Raw genomic sequence first — 25,884 nt, 5'->3', positions numbered from 1 at the left:
AAAGGAACTGTAGAATATCAATTTATAAAATAAAGTGTATCTTTAGACAAAGCAATGCTGCGTATTTTGAATTCTTACAGAAAGAAGGCAATTCTGTTCCTAGAGCTTTACTCCAGGACAGGGTATGGGGAAAATCAGAGTGAAGCTTGACTGTGAGAAGCTGGCTTGGGTGGCAGAGAATCTATTTCTGCGAGAAATGTCTAAAAAGATATGACCAAGGGGATCTGAATTGTTCAGGAGAACAAACTGCAGTCATAAAATATTTACAATAATGTGCTTTTGTAGTTGAAGGCAGAAAGTACCACATCTATAATGAAGTTTGATCAATGTATTTTCTAATTTCATTGATCATAATTTATTTTGCATCTTTTTGTAGGGTCATTATAAAATAATTTATACAATGGAAGAATGGAAGAAATTGAATGTGTGAATCTGTAGGTTTTTTCCATGTTCTTTGTGGTATATGATAGAACTGAAAATGAATTGTATATATGAAAAAGGTTTCAGTAGTGGGAATGAAATTTGTGAAACATGATAACTAGGAATGTGATTTCAAACGCACCTCAGTCTGGGGAGGGAAGAGAGGGGTAGCGATGTCCCTGCTGCCCGGTGTGCCCGGGAAAGCAGGACACACTGCCCTGCAGCTACTGTACGAAATAGCCAGCCCAGAAATGGCCTGCAGCTCTGTAGAAATAGCCAGAGGAGCAGCATTATCGCTTGTCTGAAGGAGCATGAAACCACAGATACGTTCCCCTGTGGAGGTCTCACCTGTTCAGTGCATCATGGGCCCGTGTTGCTTAAATTCTTTTTCTAGACACTCATTTTCTGACTGTAATGAAGTAGCGCATCACAAACTCATGTTTTAGTTTGACTGTGAATATAGACACTGCTTTCAACAACCAAGATGTAGTAGTATTGGTGAGTTGCGGTAGGTACTGCATAGCATCTGTCTTCTTTAAATGTATAATGTCCAGTAGTTGTGATAGATTTCATAAACAGATATTGTTTCAGAGCATCCAGCTTCACTTATGATAAATAAAGAGAATTCTTTAAAGATACCATCTGTTAAGTGCACATATGCTTGGGTCCAGTGACTCTCTAGATTTATGAATCTTCTCTGATTTTTAATGTCCCTTCTCTCGTTTCTTTTTCCAGTGTTCATTTAATTTTATATTTCCTGTCTAGCTAGCCTTGCGCTGAGGGGCTCTAYGTTGTGTTTGTTAGTGAAATGCTTTATTTTCCTGATTCATCCCCATATGTAAAAACACTTAGAACTCGCAGGCTTTAGCCTTAGTGCTGCATGTTACCTCTTTGCTCTGCCTTGTCTCTTGGGATCYTGATCAAACTTGCTATGTTTCAAGAGAGAGAATACATAAGAGGTGCATTTTAAAAGAGGAAAGTTGAGGCCTGTAATACTGCTCTTCTGATGTTCCTTTTTGCTTTTCATCCTGGCTTCTTACTACTAGACCTGTTCTCCTTCTTAAAGCTGAGCCAAGTAAGTTAATTTTTACTTTTGACCTTGTTTTTTCACTTCCTCTGCAAGAAGAGCCACAATTTGTTGCCTTTCGGTCATTTTATGACTGGCTTCTRTCTGTGGGAGCTCTACCTTTCTCTATGGGGGAGAGAATGTACAAGTGAAAAAGGAGTGTGAAAACCCTGGAGCTCTGCCAGAACCAGCTTGCTTCATATGCCATCCTCCTCCTCTGGTGTAAAACCTTCAGTGTTAGAGGTGTTGCCCCAGACTTGACAACAGGCTCCAAGCGTCTCAATGGGAAGAAAATGCAGAGTAGTGATTTATTTACACATATACTAATAAAGAATTAGTATATTTTATATATATATATATTTAGGACTAAATAGAAGCATACCAAGGTTAAAGCAGGATCAGAGCTYAAGACAGGCAAACTCATATCTAAAATGAGGCAGGCTAAAATTGGCAAGCTGGTCAGATGGAGGGATGAACAATCCTACAAGCTTGTATCTTGACAGTTATTAAACAAATAATTTGTCCCTGTTAAGTCCTTGTTAAACTAATAAACGGACGCAGGGGAAAACACATACAGATGTTAAATTTTGCATTAAACCCCCCAAACCACAGTCAGAGGGAGCAGAGTATGTAAATTTCTCCTATTACATCATGACTTGTCTCTGAATACTTGGCGTTATTTAAAACAACTTTGTTGAATTGCGGGAACTTTGATCCTAATGAAGAACACTTGATCATGTTAAGTGCAAGCTTAAAACTGAAGAAATGTCTGCAAGTAAGTATTGTATGTATGTCTAAACAATTTTAAAATACTATTTTTTTTGTGTGTAATGTATGCTGATATGCAAATTTCTGTTAGCCTGAGGACTGTATTTACAGCTTTCCAAGTTGTGCTCCATGTTTCAGTTTCTCRTTTCTCATTTTTTTTATGGACTTTCTTGTTCTCCCCGTTGTTTTGTCATGCAAATGTAGCTTTGGCAGGCGGTTATGTAGACTTGCCCTTGGAGGAACCAAGGTGCGTTCCAGCCTGGCCCTTTCTGGTCCTGGTTGAGTGGGAAGTCATTTGATCTTAGTCCTGTTCCCTCGGGGCAGCTTCTTCTCCTCGTGTGCTTTGCAGTGAAATGGCAGCAATAAGTCTGTGCTTCTGCATGAAGGGTTCAGGYATATAGTGCCTGTCTCTGTTACTGCAGGTCTGGGACCTTCTGGTAGGGAGTCAGACCTGAGCTGGTCTGARGGACTTCTAGTGCTTGTCATGCATGTGGGATCCTAGGAACAGCTCTGTTGACTGTGCTCATCTGCACTTGCTGGGCTGCGCTGTTTACGTGGGCACAAGCAGTGCTGACTGCTGGGTCACTGTTGATGTTGTCCTTGCCTGGTTTTACCTAGGAAGGGGAACTGCTTTTTGTCCCAGGCAGCTCTCCCCGAGTCTAACCGGCAGAGCAAACCTCTCCGCGTAGTGAGGGCCAGGGCATGTCGTTCATCTCCCAGTTTGCTCAGCTCGTGCTACTTCCGCCTTTATCACTGTCAGCAGGTATCACCTGTATTGCTGGCTCTGTATGTAAGAGCTTGAAATTATTTGCAGACCTAGGACTTCTTGGGGCAGCCCACTATCCATCGAGCTGTCTGGTAGCGCTGATGACGTTCAGCCTTTTAAATATGGGACTGCTGCATGTAAGCTCATGGTGGGTAATGCATGCAAGAAGCTTTTATCTTCTCTGAAGAATAAACAAGTGAAGACACGGTGAAGAGTTCAGCATTGTGTTCTTTGAACAGAATCAAACTGATATGGAATTTAAAAATGAGAAAAACATCAGGACTGGATTGGAATGCTTGTGCTGACTGGTAGCAATGTCTGTTTGCTAATTTGGGGGATGTTTCTACATACAGATAAAAAATTACTTTTTCTTTGTTTAACTTTGTAGTTAAAAGTAGTAACAGCTGGCTACTCTCAGCAACAGTGTAGTGTATTATGATGAATATTTTATTTTGATGCAAAAGAAATACATTGTCAGTGCAGCATCTGTTTGTTTCCATTAACTTTCATTAACTTTCCCATTAACTGTAACCTTTTGTGCAGTTCAGTGTAAGTTKTACCTTTAGCTTTAAAGGTATAGTTAAAAGCACTAAATTTTTCCTATATAGACTATATAGATATGCTKATCTATAGTAGTTTGTGTTCCATTTAGTTTGAATTATGTTTTTACTGTGTCCCTGCAGCCCCTTAAGGCTTCCATTGCCTGCTTACGGTAGCTAGGAAGGACCTTCCCTTCACATGCGTTAACTGTTTCTTTGTATACATCTCTTAGATGTGCTAGATATAATACTAATTGTAATGAATATTGTCACTAGTGCTCCAGGATTTAAGGCAAGAGCTGCTGTGCTTCTCTTGGTACTACAATATCTTCTGTGCCTGTCGAGCATATCTTATTCATGAGCTGAAGGAGAAGTATAAATGAAGCACAGAATGTGAAATGAGATAGACAAGAACTCGTGGAGTGCAGGTCTTAGTTTTGCTTTTGGCTTGCTTGTATTTTCTGAGGTTTGGTGGTGTTCCCCAGGTCTAATGGATTTCTGATTATTGCAGGATGGAAGGCGTTTTTCATGTCCTTATTCTCTTCYACTTTTCTATTATTCAGTGACCTTATTCCTCCTTCTGCTTTCTGTGACAGCCTTGACATTTTTTGGCTTGTGATCCTGTAAAGGACACACTTCAGATCAACCTGAGTAGGGTGGTAACTTTGTGGATTTTGGTGTGTACATTACATGTTCTGTGGCCTGTATGGATTTTTTGTGATTGCCTTTGGTCATAGAGAGGATGATGCATTAATTCAAATAGTCCATGTACCTTGTCTAATGTCTTATATATTCGTTTTGGCCAGGTAGAGGTAATTTGCTGCCTTGAATAATTGGAAAATGAGACTATCCATCAGTAAAGCTACTGAAAAAGAATGATCTATGCAGAGTATGTTTTAAAAACATCACATTTTGATGGAGATTTCAGGTTCATGTGTCACGGTACCAACAGCACAAGTGTTTTTACAGAGATTTTAATATTGCTGCAGTTGTATCATTTGTATTTTTAATTTCAGTTACATTACTTAGATGTCAGAGTAATCGCTGCTTGCAAAATCAATTAAGTAAAAAGAAGTTCACAGATATTAAATAGCAGTGGTACATGGGGAAAAAATAAAACCTTCTGGATAGGAAGCAGCAAAAGAAACAAATGCAATAGTTTGGTGTTCGTACCACCCAAGACCTGAATAAAAGAAGCAGCTTTGGGAATTGCAGCCCTCAGAACTCTTCACATACAAGATAAAAAGTGATGAGAGAATTTCAACAGAGTGGAGGGGGGAGTTGATGATGCGTTTGTTGCCTTCTTTGAGGTTTTGCTTATATTTTTTATTTATCTAATATGGACCTTGTTAATTCAACTTCAGATTTTCCTTTACTGATGGAATGCCAGCCTATTCCTTTGGGTTTGATTTTATGTCTTCTTTCTAGAAGTTAGACTCGAGACTGGAAATGAGGCCTATAGCATAGAGAATTTTTAATTTGGGGGCTCTTATTTCTCAGTCTGAAGGGKTTTTTTTTGTACATTTGTCATATTTTAAAGTCACTTCTGAGCTTGAATATCTGGTAAGGATTGCTGTCGTATAACCGTTGAGTGAGAGAAATTGATGTATTCTTAAACTTCTGGAAAAAATAAATCAAAATGTACATAGGCCAGGCTTGGAGAAAAGCCTGACCTACTTCCGTGTAGGACATGGGTTGACAGTTCACTTGGATCACTGTGGTGACAAGCAGCATTTTGACTATCCTTGTCTCTGCTGTGGCTAAGATTCTCCTAAGTTTAAATTGTTCTTATTGTATAGCTAAGTGTTCTAAAGTTGCTGAAATTCCTATGGTAATCATGGTGAGGTCATTGTAAAATTCATTTGTTAGCCTTTCAGAGGAAAGATGTGCATGCTTATTGTAAATTACATGCATCAAATTGATTTGAAATTGGTCCATTAGTTACATTGATTTAAAGTGCCAGAAAATTGATCTAAATTTCATAATTTAAGAATGGAACTAGTTTCTCTTACTTACAGGAGGATGATTTATTTAGAGACCAACTGGAGCATGAGGACTTGTATAATAAAGTAGATAATGGAGATGCAGCAGTGCTGGGAGAGAAGTAAAAGGGCTATCACAGTTTGTTCAGGGAATCATTTCACTGTAAGCCCCTGAAAATCAAACATAGCCACCTATCTCTGGATTTCTTGGTAAAGCTCGTGTGTTCACATGCTCGCACATTTTTAATAATTGCATTTCTTTCCATTCCTTTTTTAGTATGTTTTGAAGTTTCAGCTTGTAAGCATCATGTCTATTTAATAAACCCTTTTAAATAAAAAGCTTTTTCAGTTGTAATGGATGAGCTGGGGTGCTACTATAATGTGTTCAGAAAAGATCATGATGCAAGCAAAGAAATTTGAAATTTAATATGCTGGAAGGTTTGCATGGTGTAAGATACTGAAGTTACCCTGAGAAGCAGCAGCTGGGGAAAGTGGGTGGAAGGTGAAATACCCACTCTGTTCTTGTTGCTTAAACAATTACAGTTGATGGTACTATTCTGTGTAAACCACTTACCCTATGCCAAGTTTTGTGGAACCAGGAGAGAGGAACATTTTAATCTGAAAGTTTGGTCACTTTGAAATGTGTGCTGCAGCAATGCTCGTGTTTTAAATCAAAGTGAAATGGGACAAACTTCAAGTATAGCAGTGTTGAAAAAGCRTAAATTGTAAATAATAAAATCTACAACAAATTGTCAAGTGATTTTTATTCTGTATTTTTAACCACTTCAGATATTTGTTTCYTCAAATAATCAATTAATAGAATATAAGAAGTTGCCAAACTTTTCAAACAAAGTATTGTCATTCAGTTTCTGAAAAGGTGGTCTGTGACCTGTCGAGTTCTCTTAAATTATAATTTATTTTTTGCACAAATTAATTTGAGTGTGTTGGCTCTGAGGATTTTGTTTCTCATCTTAGATTAACACTGTGAAGAAAGGTCAGTTATGGTGATTCTAAACTGAAACTCATTTTTTAAATGCAGTAAAAGCCTTTCATTTCATTTTTTTTTTAAGTTAAATATGCAGGAAGTGTAATGAAAGAAAATTCTAAAAGTGGATGAGAATGGGAAGCAAAATTTTAAACAGTTATACTGAGCTTTAATAAGAGGAAAATATTSTAATTATTAATTATAGTAGGTAAGTAGGTCAGTTATATTCATATGACTCGGTTTAAATGTGATGCTTGTTTCAGTTCTGGAAGATAAAGATGTCAAGTATTTAAATAAAAATGGTCAGAAAGATGTCCTTAGTCTTAGCACAGAAAAACACGATCATAAGAAAAAGGGATCATTTATGAATAACGTTTTTGACTTTGTTGTAAGTTTGCAGTTAAATTTCTTAAAATTTAATCTCTTAAAATCATGTTTTATTTTTATCTGTGAAGTTCTCCACTGGTGGTTTCCTTCGTTCCCTTACATCTAGTATACATCTAAATATGTAACTATTTTTTTTTTCTGACTGTTACTAAATTCATTCATGGTTAAGGATGTTAAAAACGATGACCAAGTATTTAGTTTACATAGCAAAGGCATCTTTAAAAAATTGCCTTCTAACTTGTACTGTAAGTAGTATCATTAGTAATGAACATTATAGAGGGACCTGACAAGGTATGAATTATTCAAAACTAGATTATTATATCTTTGTTGTTAGCATGCGAGATAATGAACGTAATTACTATGGCAGGGTGCTCAGGGGAACGTGCAGTTCCGCCAACAGCCTCGTCTGCAGTTACCATCTGAAGGAGTATGAAGAAAATATGGACCAGGTCTGCTGGCTGAGATATTGTTTTATTTCCTTCTGGCTCTTTAGTAGGCAAATGTTTTGCATATTCTTAAAAGTCTTTTTTAATTCTTGGGAAAAACTACTCATCTTCCTGTTTTTGGTTTGGTGGTAGTACTGTATGTTGACTTAAGTGGATTTGATGTTTAATTGTAGCGGCATTGTAGATTTACCCTCTCCTATTAGAAAGGTCTATTATAGTAAATTAGTATAAACAGTCTAATTACTTAGAAAATTCAGGGCAAAAGGTTAATCAGCAATTTGCCCTTCCTTAGAGGACTTAGCTTGTTATGATTTACTTGTCTTAAAGAACTTGGCAAGACATTAGTTTATATGCCTTCCTAATCTATAAGGTTATCCACCTGATCTTAAGTTAAGCCTTTTGATGAACCGAGTGCTTCTATTTTCTATTTTATATAATGATAATGTAAATTATCTGTAATAAGCTATCCTAATTAAAGTTGGTAAATCTACAGCTCTGCTCCGATTACACACTAATCAATTATACACTAATTTAATTCTACTTAGCTGGATATAGCGCATCATTAGTTGGGTTCAGATTTAATACAACAGATTTACTGTATTAACAAAAAAAAAGAAAAAAAGAGGAGTGTTCAAATGAAGGAAAATAGAGGAAGTTATGAAGCCAAAGAGTGTTCACATAAATGCTTTCTTATCAATAATGTGTTACAAATGGTTTTATTTTTCAACTGGGAAGTATAACTGAAACTAGTTTTCTCTTCCAGAGAAGATTAATGTTATAATCTGATAATATAATACATTTAAACAGATCATAGTTGTTGTTCTGTATGCTAGTCTTAATTATTTTAAATAGAGAATTGTCTCATTGCTAATATGATATARATGATTAGGCATAAATTAAACTTAGAAAAAGTTACACTGCCCTCACTTGTAGAAGAGTAAAAGCTAGGGACTATGTCCTTCTATTTAGCCTTCTGCAAGCTTTTCCTTGATGAAAAAATTTATACAGCTTATCTGATGCTCTTAATAATGTCTAATGTTTTGCAAGTGCCCTTATAAAACACAAAAAATAAAAGACCGTGGTTTATTGAAAATGGATGCATTTTCAGTGGTTACCAATCAGTATCATCCTTGATTTAAAGCCGTATTAAAAAGTGAAAATACAAAAGGAAAAAGTTTTTCTTACCAATGAAGATGTAGTTTCGTGGTCAGAGGAAATGCAAGGTAAGGTAAAATCACACCTTTACCCGCTGTATTATGGGACTGTTTTTTTCAGCCCTCTGAAAACTTACCAATAAACGAATCTTTAGGATACAATTGTGCCTAAAGACTGTTATCTTAACTGAGGGCAGTTCTTTCACCTCTGTGCCTGCATATTGCAGTGTAAAGTGCACGTCAGGCTGTCTGYATTAAACAAACTGCTCTCCTGAAGGGTGGCCCATACCTGGAGTTATAGGGGCTGTGCCTTGGTGTGAGGAGTAAGGATGAGCAGCACATCTTGGAAATACCTGTTCTGCAAATGGCCGCATTTACCTTTTTCTACATGAATATTTGATATATAAAACTTTAATTTTTTAAAAAATTGATGCTGCTAAAAGAATAATTATGGCTTTCATTCCAGTGGGATTCTATGAAAATACACTTGCTTATAATTTTTTTCAGGTGTTTTGGTATAGAAATTGGTCATAAAATATTGCTAAGTCAGTAATTCTGTGCTCATAAATGAAATACATAATGCGTTGTTCATAAATGAAATATATAATGTGTGTGTATACATATTTATGTATTTGAAATATGGAGCCACATGGAGATGAAAGTTTCTTAACTTTTGAGCGGTTGATGTTTTTAAATCATAATGTGATTTTTTTTAACATTTTTGTGTGTCACATCTATGTTTTGTACACTTGATATATTGTTTTTCTTTTTCAACAAACTGATTTTGCTTTGTGCTGTAATTTGAGACCTTAGTGATCCTGTTCAAAGTTCCAGTATTTCCACACCAGAAAAGATTGCTCAACTGAGTAATCAACAGTCAAATCTGGAAGGGTAAACTGCCTAAAAGGTTTTGTAAACTGTCTCATGCTACATGTTACATATTAAGCTTTAGTGAAAGATTTTGACTCTGCTCCTAAGAAAGGAGAACAGAGTTGTAAGTGGAGRGAAGGAAACCTCATGAATGAAAAGGAAATTATTATATCTTGTTACTAAGGAGATAATGTATTGTAATGGTATATAGGTAGCTGCTTCAGTTCCTTTTAAAAATGCATGATTATGTACATAGGATTTACCCCCACACACGTGTATGTGTGCGTACCCACACACCAGCTTACGTAACTTGTGCATGAGAATATTGTGTCTAGCACCACAGCAGCTGTCGTTGCAAGTCACTGACAATCAGCACGTGATGAGTCCCTGTTTATGTGCTACTAATACAGCAGGTAATTCACAATCTGTGCTTAATAGGCTTAAGCTTGCATGTATATGCCCCTAGYTCTGTAGAGAAGTAAAAAACTTGTGGAAACTTTATTGTCTTTCTGCATTACCTTTAGGACTGATGGCTCACTTTGGTGTTTTCCAGACTAATGCTTCTAAATGTTAGAAGGTTAGTTACCTGTAAACTGTGATGACTTGGATAAGTTTGCTTATATTTTCAGGTCTTTTATAGTCACATAGTTTCTTCATAATGGACTCCTATTTAAAGCTTAATCTTATGATCTCCCTTTAAAATGAATGAAAAGCAATTTTATGCATTCTTTATGAAAGAATAAGCTTTGTAAAATGCACACAGTCCTCAACAGTTATGCAAGCTTAATTTTACAGTTATGCAAGGTTACTCTTTAGAAATAAAACTATATTAGCAATATAATTTTTAAGGGGATGATAAATACTCCAGATGTTCCCAGTAGCCGTATTCACAGTTGACCACAACGACATATCGGCACTAAGTTGTTCCCTCCAAAAGAAAGTTCTGCAACTGCAGTTGTGCCTTGGAACATGGCACAAAGCCACAACACAGTCGCTTTGAAACCACAGGAAAAGATCTGGAATGTAGGAGCCGAAGCTGACAGTATGCTGCTTCTAGACTAATGAATTTCCACTGGATTTTAACTGCCATGTGCTGCTTTATTTAGGCTCACACGCACACCCGCACCCCTGCATAAGGACTTGTCCTAGTATATCCTTTTTTTCCTAGTGTTTAGTTAGATTTTTCTTTTTTAAACCCTTTAGGAGTTAAAAATGAGAATAAAGGGCTTTTGGAGATTAGAATTTGGTATTTCGGAATACGATCCTTAGATATTATTGAAGATAACATCTCTATTTTGGTTACTAAAATGCAGTCTCTAAACACAACTTGCATTTGGTTCTATTTTGACAATAAAAGTTAATCTTATATGGTTTTTGTTAAAGCGCTGTTGAAAAAAATCTTATTGAACTATTTGCGGTGTTTTTTAAAGATGTTTAAGATTTCGCATACAGTTTAACTGATCACAGATGAAACTGTAAATTAATACCTTATGAGTTGTACTGACTGCAGGGCATTGTTTGTAATTCAAAGCCGCTTTGTTCCTGCAAACTAGGAAAAGGGCCTTTTCAGGCAAACAAATTAAAGAGTTCATCATAATATCAAGCTATTTATTAAAAATGAAAAGTCGAYTTTTGTTCTGTTGTGACTTTTGCAAAAAACAGTTTAGAATTTAAGCTTAAATATTTAGGACTTGAAATAGATCCAAACTTGCTTTTATTTGTTGGCCTTAATCTACCTAGTAGAATTTTTGGTGCTCTCGCTCGTCTAATTATGCTGCATGCAAAAAGMAAAAGCACCACAACTTGCTTAGTTCAGTTTGCTCTTTGATCAGATTAATTTCTATTTCTACTGACTTGCATATGGTCTCTGCTCTATAGCAGAAAATAATGTTTCAAACATGTTTAATGTCTAAAATGTAATTTTCTCTCAATGCTGATGGGTTATTCCTAGCTAGAGAGTCAGGGCGAATACATTTGTTCCAGTCTTCTTTTTTGGCTCCTYTAATCTCAGAAAGGATTTGGGGATTGATCTTTTTATACTTTTCCTCTTAGTACCATATAATTAGTGAAGAGTATAACAAAAACAAAAAAAAAGGCAAACATAGCTTGATACAATTTGAAATGCAATGGCTCCTAGAGCAGCTTGGTATACTGCAGATACCTGTGATTACATAAAGACCTGAGGAAGTTGTAATAAAAACAAACAAAAAAACCCTCTCAAGCCACTTGCCCTTCACTTCAGCGAAAATCTATGGTTTATGGTTCACTCTTTTCTACGTTGGAGAAGCCAAGCCTTCCTGGGTTATGAAGCCATCGGAAGCTACTTYCTGTGTTTGCAACGGGAAGTGAATATGTATGCTTGTTAATTGTTAATTTAGAAATAACTATTAATTGTTTCCAAGTACTACACAATTTGATTTCTACGTTCTATTACGAGGAGATTCAAAATCTACTAATGTCATCAGAAAGTTTAAGATGAAGTTAATGTCCTGAAGATTTAGTATGACTTCTTCAAGCTTATTTTGTATTGTATGTTAATTTATATATAAAATTATGTATATCTACATATAAAAAAGTGTGCATATTTACTGTTATGCTCTCATATATCCAAGATCATGAAAAAGAAATTTCCTGCAGTGTAGGGAAGCTATGCAATGAAGAGGAAGATAGTCAAGGTTTCACTGCTTAATATGTAGCTTCTGATTTTATTGGTAATTAGCAGCAAGACCTGTATCTTTGTAATCCAKTGGTAGGATTCCAGCAGGCATCACTATATTTCTGTTGTATGTTCTCACCGCTTCCAACAAATACTATTTGGAACCATAAGTGCCATTTGGAACCATTTATTTATTTATTTATTGTACAACTTACATAGGTGTTTTGTCCATGAATTCAATATTTTATTCATTTATTTATTTTGGATATATTTACTTTCCTTCCTTTTCCTCTTCACCTCTCCATCACTTGGAAAAGTGGTCATGCTTGCTTTGGACTTCCTTGGAACTTTATTGTAGCTGTTTGGTTTCTTGAACGTCTGTGTGGTTTTTTTTTTTTGTTTTTGTTTTTTATCTTCTGTGACTTAATTTGAAAGGTTCTGTTTTGAAGCAGAATTGCTGACTGATTTTCTTCAAATCTTCAGCTGGAGRGTCAAATTCCATGACTTCAAAAATGTTTATTTCTACTATACATTTCCTAATAGATAGTGTTTTAAGGAACCACAGGATGGAGCTAACATGTTTGTGATAACCAGARTTGCTGAAAATTTGCTGCTTTGGAAACGGTAAATTTTGCTTTCCTTCCCCCAGTGGTGGTGTGCCTTGTGTCTTGTTTAAGCTAAGTGGGCAGCCTAAAGCCTTTTGTGCAGGAGATGAAGGAGTCTTTCACCATCTGTATATCATTGGCACTTCAGTCTCTATAAAAACATAGCTAAAGGAACCAGAGAGAGAACTGACTTGTGTGGAACAACTCAGATGCGAGAGATCTCTTCTGTAGTTTAGACCTACGCTTTGATAACACTACTCAATGCATCCTTCTATCTTTGTATTTCACTTTTAGTTTTATAAAATGTGGACTACCTTTTATATAAACTCAACTTCATCTATTGCACGTAGATAAGAAGGCTCTTCACTTAAGTTTGCATTTTAACTCTTAATCAAGTTGCCTTTTCTTCTACCTGATCCAAAAATAAGTACAGGGCTTGGTGGAATTGTAAAATATGATTTTTAAAAATGCAAGCACTGTAATCTCCTTTGCCATGTCCATGCATTTTTATTTAAATAAGAAAGTATCAACTTTCTAACTTGTTGTAGCTCTTTAGATGCTAAAACTTCTTGGAGAAAAAGCCTTTATGAAGGACTTCATTATTGTCATTTGCTTGTGTAATAAGCAATACAAATTGCGTATCTAAACTTCGGGGGGTTCAGTCTGAGAGAATTAGCTCTGCAAGCTCCAGTACTCAACTGATCTTCAGAACCATGAGAACAGTTAATATAATGATTTCTTTCTTCTGGGAATTTTTGCACTATTAGGAGTAGGAGGTGAAAGGAATGATGGACCCAGAGGTAAGAGACCTAGAAATGTCATTCAGTTGTGTCTCATACTTCTAATTACAGAAACATAGAACTGGTATTAGCCTCAAGCCGTAGCACAAAGATAAGTATATGTAGCTGGAATATTTATATTAAAGGTTTGTCTGTTTTTGAACCACTGAGTGCAAGCAATTTTGCCTGTGCTAAATAGRATGTTTGATTATATGTGGTTAGCTTTCTGTGATGTATAATATGAATCTAAGTAAAGCTGATTTTGGCCAATCTGCAAGGGATATGAATGTAGCTTGCTTTCTCTGTGAGAGCCCTTATGTGACTGTTCCTCTTGTACCTGGACATTTTTTTTTTTTTTTTGACTAACCTTCGTTTCCTCACTTTTTTTTCTTATGCGTCATGTGTTAATACCTCTTGCCCTACTTGTATTCTGATCAACTCACTAAACTGCTTTTCCTCTCAAGATATGCTACCAAAATTGGGCTTGATGGTTGGGATCGCTGTTACTGCTGTTGCTGAGTAGTTGAAGTACTGCTCCTTGAAGTAGTTAAACTACTTCATTACTGAATGCCAGAAAAATTCTGCCTTTCCCTACCCCAACTCTTCCAGTCCAGTCTTGCAGCAGATTCAGGTGGTTAAGCCCTTTTTATGTTTTAAATCTTCTCTTACCTAGAGACTATGTTTTTCCACATCCAATAATACAACTGCTTAATCTCAGTTCTAATTTGGACCTTGCTCCTTAACTTTCTTCAGYGTCAGTTTAGTTCTTCGTGCTAGTCCTTGCTGGCCTTTCATCTTAAATATTTTAAGTTGCTGCTTAATTGTGTTGGGAAAGCTGAGTGAAGTGATTCGTTGTAGCTGCTTAGGTTCTGCTAATTTTGGTTGTTTTGACCTGATTATCTACTGTGTCCCAAAACAAATATTTACAGCAAGATGGTCTTCCAGAAGCAGAAATTAAATTTCGATGATCTGTAACTTCTTGGTTCCCATTTTTCAGAAAGAATATGTTTCTTTTTTTTTTTTTCCTTGTACTTTGGGGCATACATAAAGATTTTTTTTTTTTTTTTTCCCAGTTTTTGGAGGCCAGAGGGTAAGTTCTTTGTTTGGTTAGTTCCTTTATTCCAGTCTCCATAAGAGAGAAGATATGTTCTTTCACATGCAGCTACTGAGCCTGACTGCTGCTTTTTAGGAATGTTGTTCAGCACAAACTGAGGTGATTTTGTCAAACAGCTGACCACAGGCTTAGTAACAGCATGAAGAGTAGCACTGGATATCAGGGTGTCTACAGACGGGGGGAGTCCAAAGGGCTGGTTTATCAGAAGGAGCCTCTCGGTGTTGTCATGTTTGGGTCAAATGTTGAGGTATTTCCTTTCAGTCCCTGGGTTATTGTTCTGCTGTGGAATTAGGCTTTTAGTGCTGTTTGAAATATTACTTTTTAAAATGATTTATGCAGTATGATTCCCCTGCAGGTTTTTTTTGTTGTTGTTCAATTTTTTTTTTCCTGTTCATGGCATATGCTAATCTTGTGCCAAAAGGTGACCCTCTGAGATGGTGCCTATGGAGTACAGAGATGGACTGAATTGTCATAGGCTGTGGGATGAGTTATTTTTAGCTGTTGGCATTTCAGGCTGGAACACTTCATTCTGTCGTGCCTGCTAATGAGTCATCTGGAGAAAATGGGCAGCTCTTGCTTTCGGAGAGGGTCTATAGCAAATAATAATAGGCTAATCGCTGCAGGAGATACTCCGTCAAGTAACTAAAACTACAACTAGAAAATATGTTGAAATAGAGATGTATCAGTTCCCTGCAAGAATAGGCACACACTCTTAATATATTGAGATATATATGAGTATCTCAAGTACTAGAAGACTAAAGAGTCTAGTGGATGATGTTAGAGTAAAACATTTTCTGGAAAAGCTTAATTGGAGACAGCCCAATTTTAGACAGCCTTTTAGAAAAAGGGGAAAAAGAAAAGGTACTTTCTAATTCCGAACATAGTTGATTTGCTGAGATATGATATGTGCATTCTGGACATGTGCCGTATTATAAAAAGTCACAGATAAATTGTCTCCTTGAAGGAAACTCAAATTTATCAACATTCAATATATTATTTTTAAGACTCATTCAGCATCTTTCTTTTGATCATTACAGAAGAATATRTTTAAAATAAATTTTGCTTTGTTTCTGTGTGCTGGCCCTGTTGTCGCCCTTGAGTGTCTCCCTCAAGTTTTGAAGCCTTTGTGTAAAAGAAATGATTTAAGGAATACTATCCATGTTAAATCTGATTGTCACGTTGATGCATCTAATACTACTTCCAGTCTATACTTACACTTGGTTATTTACATACCTGTTAAAAAGTCTGAAGAGGTCTTTCTGTTTTAGAGGCAGGAGGATGTTTGCTTTACAGCTAGTAGTTTTTTGCTTGCCATTCATTATTGTAGCTGTTTAAATATTTTTTTTCACTTATCAGTGAAACATTTATCAAGACATAAGAAACTCTAGTTAGAGAAATAATTTTGCATTGTTAGCACCAATTGACTCTTCAACCTGAACTTTAACCTGTCTTTTTTCTATAGCTGTTTTCATGGTACAAAATGCTTTAAGCCAATCCAGCTCTAATGTTTCAGTGATTTCCAGTTAGCTGCTGCTGAACAGACTGAGTTAGTCAAGATTAAAATTTTACTGGTTAGTTTTTGTCTTCTCCAAAAGTGAAAACAAACAAGTTTYGTGTTACTCCTTCCAAAACAGTTGTGATTCCTTCCTATTCAAAATTATTTTATTCCAAAGATGTTGGTAATAAACAGTTGATTTGTTTCCAATGCCTTTCAATAAAAATGTAGACTGGGGCATGTGATTACATATGTAGCAAAAACTTGTAAAGAGGAAATGTCAGGCAKTCTGCAAAGAGTAAGGACTTGAAACGATAAATACTGCCTGTGCTGAAGTCAAACAAACCAGGGCTTTTGCCCACTATGAGTAGGTAGTTCTGCTGAGGGATATTTACAGAAAAGTTTCATTGAAAAGAGKGAAGGGAAAGAAAGAAAGGAGGAATCTCACTCCATATTTGCTGTTGGATGTCCTATGTTCTCACAGGTTTGCTTTGGAATCACAGAATCACAGTTCACTCTGAGTTAGCAAGAGCTTAGAATAGAGTCCTATAGCTCTCTTAGTGGAGTACTGAAGATAGTTCTAATGCTTTCTTGGTTTAAAGCCCAAGTATTGACTTGATACCTGTTTTAATATAACTTAAAAAATGCAAGTGATAAAAATATATATTTTAGAAGTGCAGTTAAATTGACTTGGACTTTTATTCCTGAGAAGATCAAGTTGACTTAAATAGATTGCAGTTACAACTATTATCACTGTTTTGGACTTGCTGCTGATAGGCAGGAATAATACTCAGATAAACTGTTTCTTAATCTGAGTGATATTTGGAAGCAATTAACTTATAGTTTTTTTGTGGAACAGCTCTGTCTCTGCAAAACTCCTTGATGTTTTTCAGCTCYGAATTAGATTCCAAACTTTGCAACTAACACTGTAATGATTTTTAGTGTTCTGATGTATTTAGAGATAAGAGAAAAAATTACAACATTACAGCACAGTTCATAGGTAAAATATTATTGTCTGCCAAGTGTGAAAGTGTCTTTGTGTCAGCTCATTAAAGGTAGCTTAGCATGATGAGCTGCAACTCTACATACCCTGAATTGTAGCAAAGAGAAGATGTAAGATCTCTTGAATGATGACTAGATACTTTCAATATTAAAATACATCTTGCAAATATTCTATTAAGTTAAACAAATTCTCACTTTGATGTAAGTTTCTGGTGTAAGTTTATGCTTGTGAACCCACAGCTTCAATTAGCATTCGCTGAAGAACTAGGACAGTTAACACCTGGTCTGCTGTGCCAAGTGGGAAGCCTCTAATGCAGTCTCAAATGATCATTGCATAATTAGGATTATGATCTTTAATTTGTTTTTAATTTTGTAAATCTAATCTTATTTCCAAAAGCATTCAGTATAACATGTCGTTCTGGGTCTTGTAGGACAAAGTTATTGATGTTAAGATTGCATACAAAGCATACTACTATCTAATTGGAAAAACAGCTTKTCTTTTCATTGGATGCTTAGCAAGGAAATTTGGACATGGAAAATTTACAAATAGGTCCTGGTTAGAAAGACTATGTTCTTKTCATGCTTTTTACAGTAAGTAAACAAGTAATGGTATGTTCCTTTGATCCTTCCTGCTTACATGTAAGGACAAGGAGTGTTTCTGCCTGCCGTGTTTTTAATGATACTTTGGAAATCTGTAGAGGTATTGGGAAGATCTTTGGGGTYTGGCTGATCTTCCGAAATATCTTCCAAACAATGGAAGAAGGGGGAAAAAATAAGATAAGCTTCTAGTGAGTTACTTGAATTGTCAGGAAACCCCTGATTAAAATTTTGGATTCTTTTTCTTCAGATGAAAAAAAATTTTTTTTGACTAGAAGTTGAATAGAGGAAAGGGAACTGTAAAGAAGAGGTTGTGATTTGCAGTGATCATGTATGCTGGATGCTTTTTAGGGTTTGTGTGCAAATACAGTCTGTGTGTGTATGTGGTTGTGGTGTGCCTAACRGAATTAGAAACATAATCTTTTAATAATTTAGAGGTGTAATTTTTCTTCTTAACTCTTCATTTTCCTTCAGCCTTTCACAGTATCAACAATAAAACTTGCTTCATGGTGGCTGACACTTTTGGGTATAATGATGTATATTTTTGAGATAATGTAGAGAGGGGAAATATCCAGATAATCTGGAATAAGAGGTTTTTTTCCACAGAACACTTGCATAAATTTGCCTGACTCTGCTGAGAAATGAAGAAAAAAAATTACTTTGAGAAATGTCTTTAAATCATAGTCCTTAAAAGCTGATGTTTTAACCTTACTTTTGAATGACTGTTACTTTTTCCATCTTGTTCCAATATGCCTAAATGCAAACACATGTGGAAAATGTTCTTTTGGCTTTTATCAAACTGACATTTAAGTGCATTTTTTTCAACCTCGCTAACATTTGTGGTAAAATATTTCAAAGCTATGAATCTTGCAATTTGCCTATGCATTTTTTTTTCTTCTTTCATATATTAACATTTGGTACTCATAATCCTAACCTGGTTGGAATTACTGGCTTTTTTCATTTGCTGTTTGTTTGGATGAGGTGATTAGGAAAATACTTTATGTGCAATTCTGGCTTGCAGTAGTAAGTGCTTCCAATGGAGAGTCACTGTTTTCTGAACTTCATCAAAAAAGAGGAGAAAATATGCTAATCTCCTATTYCTAATTGTAGCAATCATATTTCTAACACATTTAGATTTCTGTTGTGTTAGTTGTACACAGTGCTAACCTGTCTCCAAACATTTTTTTCTAGCCTTTTTTTATTCTTCCCCTCTACTCCCCTGTCCATTTCCAAACACTTTAATTCTGTGCCAAGCTAATAAGGAGGAGAACTAGCTCTGGGTAGTAGAGTCAATCATTGCCAGGCAGCTGTTAAAAAGTTTTCTCATGTACCTTGGTGGCTGTACCTCATTTCTCAAAGGCAACGCTTTTCCTCTGTGAGACAGAGTTTGAAGCAAGAGCAACCAATTACATCTGCGTCTCAGCCTTAACTGGTTATATGTCAAAAGACTAAGGATGGAATAATTCATATATCTAACTGTCCTATTCAGGATTTGAGCTTTGAGCATTGAGTTATACAAATTAGAACAAGAAATGAATAATGTTCTTTAGAGTTAAAAGTATGAATTGCTTTTCTTTTTCACCACATCTTGAAATGGTATTTCCCCTTAAYTTCCCTCTAAATATCAGTTGTATTTTAGATAAAGGAATGCTTGAATCTCCTGAGACTAGATCTTTTTTTTTGAAGTGCAGTTAGTATTTTACTTAGGACGGAACTTGCGAGGCCTTCAGCTTCCCTCCTGGCGCTGGGCCGGGTGGGTTGTGGCGCCTGCCCCAGGCCCGGCTCGGAGGCACCCACCAAGGTGSCAGGCAGCAGCCCCACTACTTCTGCCAGGCCCTCGGGTCACGTGGCTACCCTTATTTCCCTGTTGTGTTGATTTATTCCTGGAGTGCTTTCTTTAAAAGTTGGAGGTAAAATTTGATACTTTTTATGTAGTTTTGCTGAGATTTTCGTATGTGTTATTAAAGCAGGTTGTATAAAATATTTGCGTTCTCACATGATTTGCCTTTAATTTACAGAGTGACCTCATAGGCATGGCACAGGTTACTTAACTTGAAGATTTAAGTGGATTTTTTTGAAGAAATGCAATTAGAAGGATCAAACATCAATTTGTCAGTATATTAGACCAGTTCTCCTCCTAGCCAAGCATGTGACTTAAAGCCCTATCTTAATATGACCTCTTCTTGCAACTAGAAATGAGTGTCTGGGAAGCGGGTCAGAATTGCCTTTAATTACAATTCTTTAATTAAAATTTAATTAAAATTAATCTARTATCTTGAAAGTGCATCCAGTCCTTGTGAACTTTTCCCTCTGGAAGTTTCCATAAAACCTGCCTTCCCATTCCCAGCTCACCTCCAAAGCAATTGCAGCTTTATGCCTGCAACTTGAAACATTTTTTGAGTATTTAAGCTATATTCCTACTTACTGAAGGTTTTCGTACTAGCAAACCGAAGTGCATAATCCACTGGAAACACTGTAGTATTATTATTATACAAAATAACCAGATTTTTGTCTTAAGCTCAGGCTGTCATTATCCAGCATACAGAAGCAAAAAGGGCACTTTTTTTTCCCCTTGCTCGCTAGCTGTTTTTGACAGCTGATTTTTAAAGCGTAGCTCCCTGCTGATGTGTGCTATTGAGTGGATCTTCAGTAATAAGCAGATATATCAGAAGATATCCAGGGCAACACACCCTGCTGAAAAAGAAGAGATTTTTTCTTTATTTCTTGCAGATAAGTAGCTTCTGACTTCAGTATCAGAAGTGTTTTCTCCTGGTGCAGTCTATATATGACAGTGTTAGATTTTGATACTGTGAGGCCATTTTATTCTTGAAAAAAGAGCTTTTTTTGAGTTTTGGGAATTTTGTCCAGTGTGGARTGGGGTGTTATTTGGCTGTGTGTGTGTGTGTAGTCAAATATAATTTGTGTCCAAGGACTTAACAGAATTACTTGATTTCTCTGACTGGTCTCCTGTTTCTTATGTTGTCTGGATTTAGCCCTAMGGAGAACTTTATCTGCTTATTTTAATTGTCAGTTTGGTATTGTAACCATGATGAGCCAAATGTGACTCTTTGGTGCTGTGTAGCAGAGGACAAGGAGGTAGTCCCTGTTTGCAAAGCCTCAGACTTTGAGTGTGAAGCAAGTTCCCAGAGGAGGGCCCTGCTCCAGGAGAGGAGTGTCAGTGCTTAGGCTGCGGAGGAGCCTTGGGTTATGGAGCAGTTTCACACTGCTCAATAACATGAGCAGTTTCCCATCTGAGAATGTATGCTCCTGCCTCGCCACATGCAGCCTCGCTTGTGTTAAAATATGCTGTAATGTGGGCTACAAATTCATGGTACCCAAAATAGTGGCTCCTCTGTATYGTGCTGATGGGGGGATTTATTATTCTGTTATTTAGGGTAATGATATGTTGCTAGGTCAACAGAAGGGTCATGGTTCTCAGGTATAGAAAGGCCTTAAGAAATATTTAGTAAGACCATCAATTGCCAGACCTGTACCCATATTATTCAGCCTAGCTCATAAGGTTCTAATTTTCTTGAATTATCCCGAGTGTGATAACAGCCCATTCCCAGAGCGCATGCGGGAGCTCTGCTTGGTATTCACTGGCCTTGGAGCAGTTTGTGCAGTTGAACTTGCCCCTTGAAAATGGGGAGCTTTATAAGAGTTTATCACATGTTTCTGAGGAGATGCTGGAATGGGACAATCTCTTCTGTGTGGGCTGGGCAATGACAGGCAGTTTTCCTGTTCCTTCTACTGACGCTTTGAAAAATGTCCATCGATGTTCAATTCCTTAAGACAAGAAAAAAAAATTCTTAATTTTGTGGTTATATTACAAAGCAACATAGTTATTAGACTCTTGTGGATTAAGCAGCACAATTTATATTCTCCTTTGGATACGATGTGGCAAATGGTCAGCAATATTGCTTTCCTTGCATTTGTATGAACTCCATAATATTTTATGTAACAGCCCCTTAGAGGTGTCGAGTGACTGTCTCGATCCAAAGAAATTAGTTAGGGCTTTTAATGTTCAATTTGAAATACTGATAGGCAGGCCGTAGGTTTGTTTGTCTTATTCCACTAAATAATTGTAGAATAATTTGTAGACTTTTTTTTTTGGCTATATCATCTGTCACTTTGAAATCTTGATTTAAAGAATAGTTCTTTTAAGGCATTGCTTCTAGTTCTAGTTAGGTATTTCTAAGTTTAGCTAACAGCTTTTCATGTGTTTGGTCTTTTTAAGTTCGACTACAAGAAGAAGTATATGTAGAATGCAGATGACAAAGTATGTCATCTAGTACTGCGTGCTAATGCAAAGTATAACATGCCACTAAATAATACCAGCAATTGAAACACTATATGCTTCCAGGTAAATGAATTAAAATAGCAAGAAATATGCTCGTTGATATATGAAACAAAACCAAAAAACATAATAATTTTGTGAGCGGTATACTCAAAATGATTAAAAAAATGTCAGCTGGAGAAATATTGCCAAAATAGTAATTGGTTCATGATGATTTTCTATGTCTTTGCCTGAGAAGCATTTGCAATGAGACTTGTTGCTGTTTTTTTTCTCCCCTTTCTCAGCTACTTGCTATGATTTGGGGTTTCAATTGCTTGACATGGAATTGGTGGATAATTAGTAGTGTGGATAGCTGTGAAAAGCATATGCAGTAATTTAGTGCTTGGTTCTTTCTAACAGCCTGCCCATCGGTGGTTTGCTAGGGCAAGCAGTCATTACTCAAACATTTTAAAAGGAAAGAACTGTAGAATTGAAAATGCCCTTACTGTTAAAAAAGTATTGAAATCCAAACTTTTTAAATAAGCAAGTCACTCTGTGACAAATCTGTCCCCAAAGCCATTGTTTACATAGCAGAACGAGCAGATACAGTTCATTTTTCTCCCCTTTATCAGAAATAGATGTGTCAGTCTGTTTTAGAAAATTTCTAACTTGAAGACATTAAAGTATGTTGAAACAAAACAGATTTGTCTAAATGAGCAAGCCTCATTGCTAACGGTGAAAATCTAGAATTAATAGACTTTAAAGACAAATCTATGCTATTAATTAAGATTGACCTTGAGGTCATTTTAAACCCCAAATGTGCCGGTGAATTTATACAGTAAGCCTTTGAGCTTGCCTGCACAAGTACTTCCTTCCAAGTCTGGAAGCTCTCTTGTTAGCCCTATRGCCTTTCTAACTCGCTTATTTCTGAAATGAGTTTAAAACTTAATGATGTGGTGCCGTGTTTGAGCACCGTCTCCCTGCAGTTTCCACAACTGCCTCGTACGGACTGAAGCTTCACTTGCTTTCTTTTTCTGTAGCCTGTGACTAGGTAAAAAGTTGTTAAGATGCTCTGGGCAGAAATCTGAAATGTGTCATAGACAAGGAGGAATATAATCTGTGATTCTGTCAGTCTCTTGTGCAACTCAGTCTGGGTTTTCTTAACCCTAAAGGTTCACCCCAAATATGAAGATAGATCCTTGAAATATTTGTTAAGTATTTGTCCTTTAATATATATGGTAACAGTTAGTATCCATAAATTGTCCTAAACTTCTTTCCAATACATTTTCAATACATGTGTATGAGTCATTTGGAAGAGAGACCTTTAGGACTTCATGGTTCTGCAGATGATTTGCTCCTTCCCTCATCCCACTTCAGATGAGCTAGCTGCCAAGCTAAAATTCAAAGACTTAAGTATTTAGCCTTTGCCCTTGAAACTGTGGAAGTACCATGCTCATACTTAGAGGTGAGAGAGGATAAAATTGAGGTAAACGTTTTCGGATATGTGAACCTAAAATCTTTGAAACTTTGCACCATATGAGACACAGAGGTAATATTTAAAAACTTATATTGTCCTGTGAGACCTTGTGTTAAATTCTGAGGCTGTTTTTCTTCATTTAAGAGTATCAGTTTTAGGGTACTATAGCAAATCACTAAAACTTTCTTGATAATATTACTGGATATCTTCAGAACGTTGAGCAGAAGCAAGAGGGAAGTGGCTGTTGAATCACTGAGGTGCCTGTGTTGGGGGAAGGGGGAGGAATTAATGAAAGGTTTTAATAACGGCCCTTGTGGAGCCCACCTGCTAATGGGGACAGCTTGTTTAGGATGTCACAAATCTAGCCAGTATTTACTAATGATGGAGGAAAAGACGGCTGCTCGAGACCCCCATTTGCTAATAGAGCAATGGTATCCTGCGGCGAATGTTTTTTCAATTAAGTTTCCAAATGACATTCCTGTGGAACAAACCAGTCCCTTAAGAAGCCTCAACTAAAAACCCTAAATGGAAATGGAGTTCAACTGTATTTTTGTAAATCACTTAAAACGGGATCACTGTTACTTCTTAGCTTTTTCTTTAGGCTTTTTCTTTTTCTTTTTCTTTTTCTTTTTTCTTGTTTTTTTGGCCCTTTTCTAAGTCCGTACCTAATTAAACTGTTGCTTTGACTTTTTCACCGACCCTATTGTGACCTTTCTGCAATGAAAAAGTTACCTGGTAGTGCTTTGTCTGTCTGTCTTTTCTTTGACAAGTTCGTTTTCGTATTTTACTGATAGCTGAATAAACATCAAACCACTTAAATAAAGGTCATTAAGCTCATCACTGTGTCTTCTAAAATAAAAGCTGATGTTTTCTCTGAAAATATACYGTTACTGTTTTTGTCATAGACTTCGAAAGAGATTTCACAAAGTGAAATAAATGTTTCGGGAACAGCTTAAGGAATATGTTTACAGAGCAAGAGGAAAGATTTGAAAGCTTATCCACAGATAGTCTCTTTTCTGTGCCTTCTCACATTATGAATAGATTTGGCCATAAAAGTTGGTCATTTGTCACAGTGCAGTATTTCATGTGTCAACTTACAACATAGCATAATTGCTTGAGTTTAGTTAATTTGGAAATGTGTTCCGGGTCACCTCTGTCTTCTCACTGAACTTTACGTTCTGTTTCTAGACTTACTTGGGTGAGGTGAATATCTGAATTTCTTTGTTTATGTATTTTTATTTACAAGACGGTTTTTATTTATCTAATAGTTAACTGCAATCAAGTTTTGGATAACATGTATTTGAATTGTTATTGCATCATRTAACATATATAAATTTCCTGTTTGCAAATAACATGATGTCATCTAATTTTGGTATCTTCTTTTGGAGAAAAAAATGCAGAATTTAACTTTTTTCTTCATTTCCCACTTTTTCTTTTGTTTTAACAGATTTGAAGAACTTGTGAAAAAGTTCAAAGTAGAATATCATGCTGGTGGCTCGACTCAAAATTCCGTTAAAGTGGCCCAGGTTTGTTCTTCCTTAAAAGTAGTTATTGCTACAAGATACTCAAAGTGTTGACTCTGAATCAGCTTGATRCTCTGTATGGCTTGGTGTGTTTCTTTATGGGTACTTGCAATTTTGCTGTCCACAAGATGTTTGTTTTTGATTTTTATTCTCTTAACGTGATTTCTATTTTAATGAGTTCTAAGGCAGATGGAACTAGATATGCTCAAAGGGCTGCAGCGGAGGGAGCTGAGGGAAGCACGGTGCCCATATTTGCAGCGAGGGATCACATTGCTCTGTGATTCTAACTGCATTTATCCTGCAGCAACTTGAAGTTTGTTCGTGAAACTGTAAAACTCTTCTTAATAGAAGGATATTTTTTCTTTTCCTGGCTGTGAATATGATGGAGAACAGTAATAAAATGAATTCAAAGTGTATTYACTTTTTAATATATATGTATAACTAAAATGGGCATTTTGTCACACTACTGACATATATTCTTGGGTATATATTTTTAGATGGTGTGATAGCTATATAAATCTTACATTTAAAAATGTAAAAACTGTAACTGTATTTATAACCTTTGCTTAATGATGCTGACTTATTAGCTTCCAGACTCACTATATAATTATTACTCATTGCCAGATTTCATTAAATGAACATTTGGAAGAAATTAAGTTATAATTTAACAATGTTTTTTCCCCCCCCATTATAGTAATAATAACTCATTCTTTATACAAAAGAGTTGCTACATCTAGTGTCTCAGAGCTGAATTCAAGCTACTAAAGATGAGTCATGTTGTTTATGGCTGGGATGGAGATGAGTGTAGGACAGGGAGGCCATGAGCTAAACAGCAGAGCCGTTTAAATGTCTTCCCTGTGATTCCATAAGAAAAGATGGCTACTTTTTATACTGTTAGGCATATTTCTTAACTCCTAATTCAAAGGGAATATTTTTGATACAATATCTCAAAATGGAGAGAAACTAGAATTACATGT

The 25,884-nt window shown here is 36.2% G+C and overlaps 1 protein-coding gene across 1 annotated transcript in view; it reads left to right on the top strand.

Annotated features, from left to right (window-relative positions):
* Nucleotides 1-25,884, top strand: part of ADK (adenosine kinase) — a 231,582-nt gene that overhangs the window by 26,773 nt on the left and 178,925 nt on the right. Inside the window, exon 3 of the mRNA XM_026044165.1 lies at nt 24,832-24,910. Within this exon, the coding sequence (XP_025899950.1) occupies nt 24,832-24,910 (79 nt within the window). The remainder of the gene's footprint in view (nt 1-24,831; nt 24,911-25,884) is intronic.

Source organism: Nothoprocta perdicaria, unplaced genomic scaffold (genome assembly GCF_003342845.1).
Source record: "Nothoprocta perdicaria isolate Ctin4 unplaced genomic scaffold, notPer1 scaffold_105, whole genome shotgun sequence".
Taxonomy (NCBI): domain Eukaryota; kingdom Metazoa; phylum Chordata; class Aves; order Tinamiformes; family Tinamidae; genus Nothoprocta; species Nothoprocta perdicaria.
The sequence above is the reverse complement of the archived record's forward strand: the minus strand, read 5'-3'. Positions and strand labels throughout refer to the sequence as shown.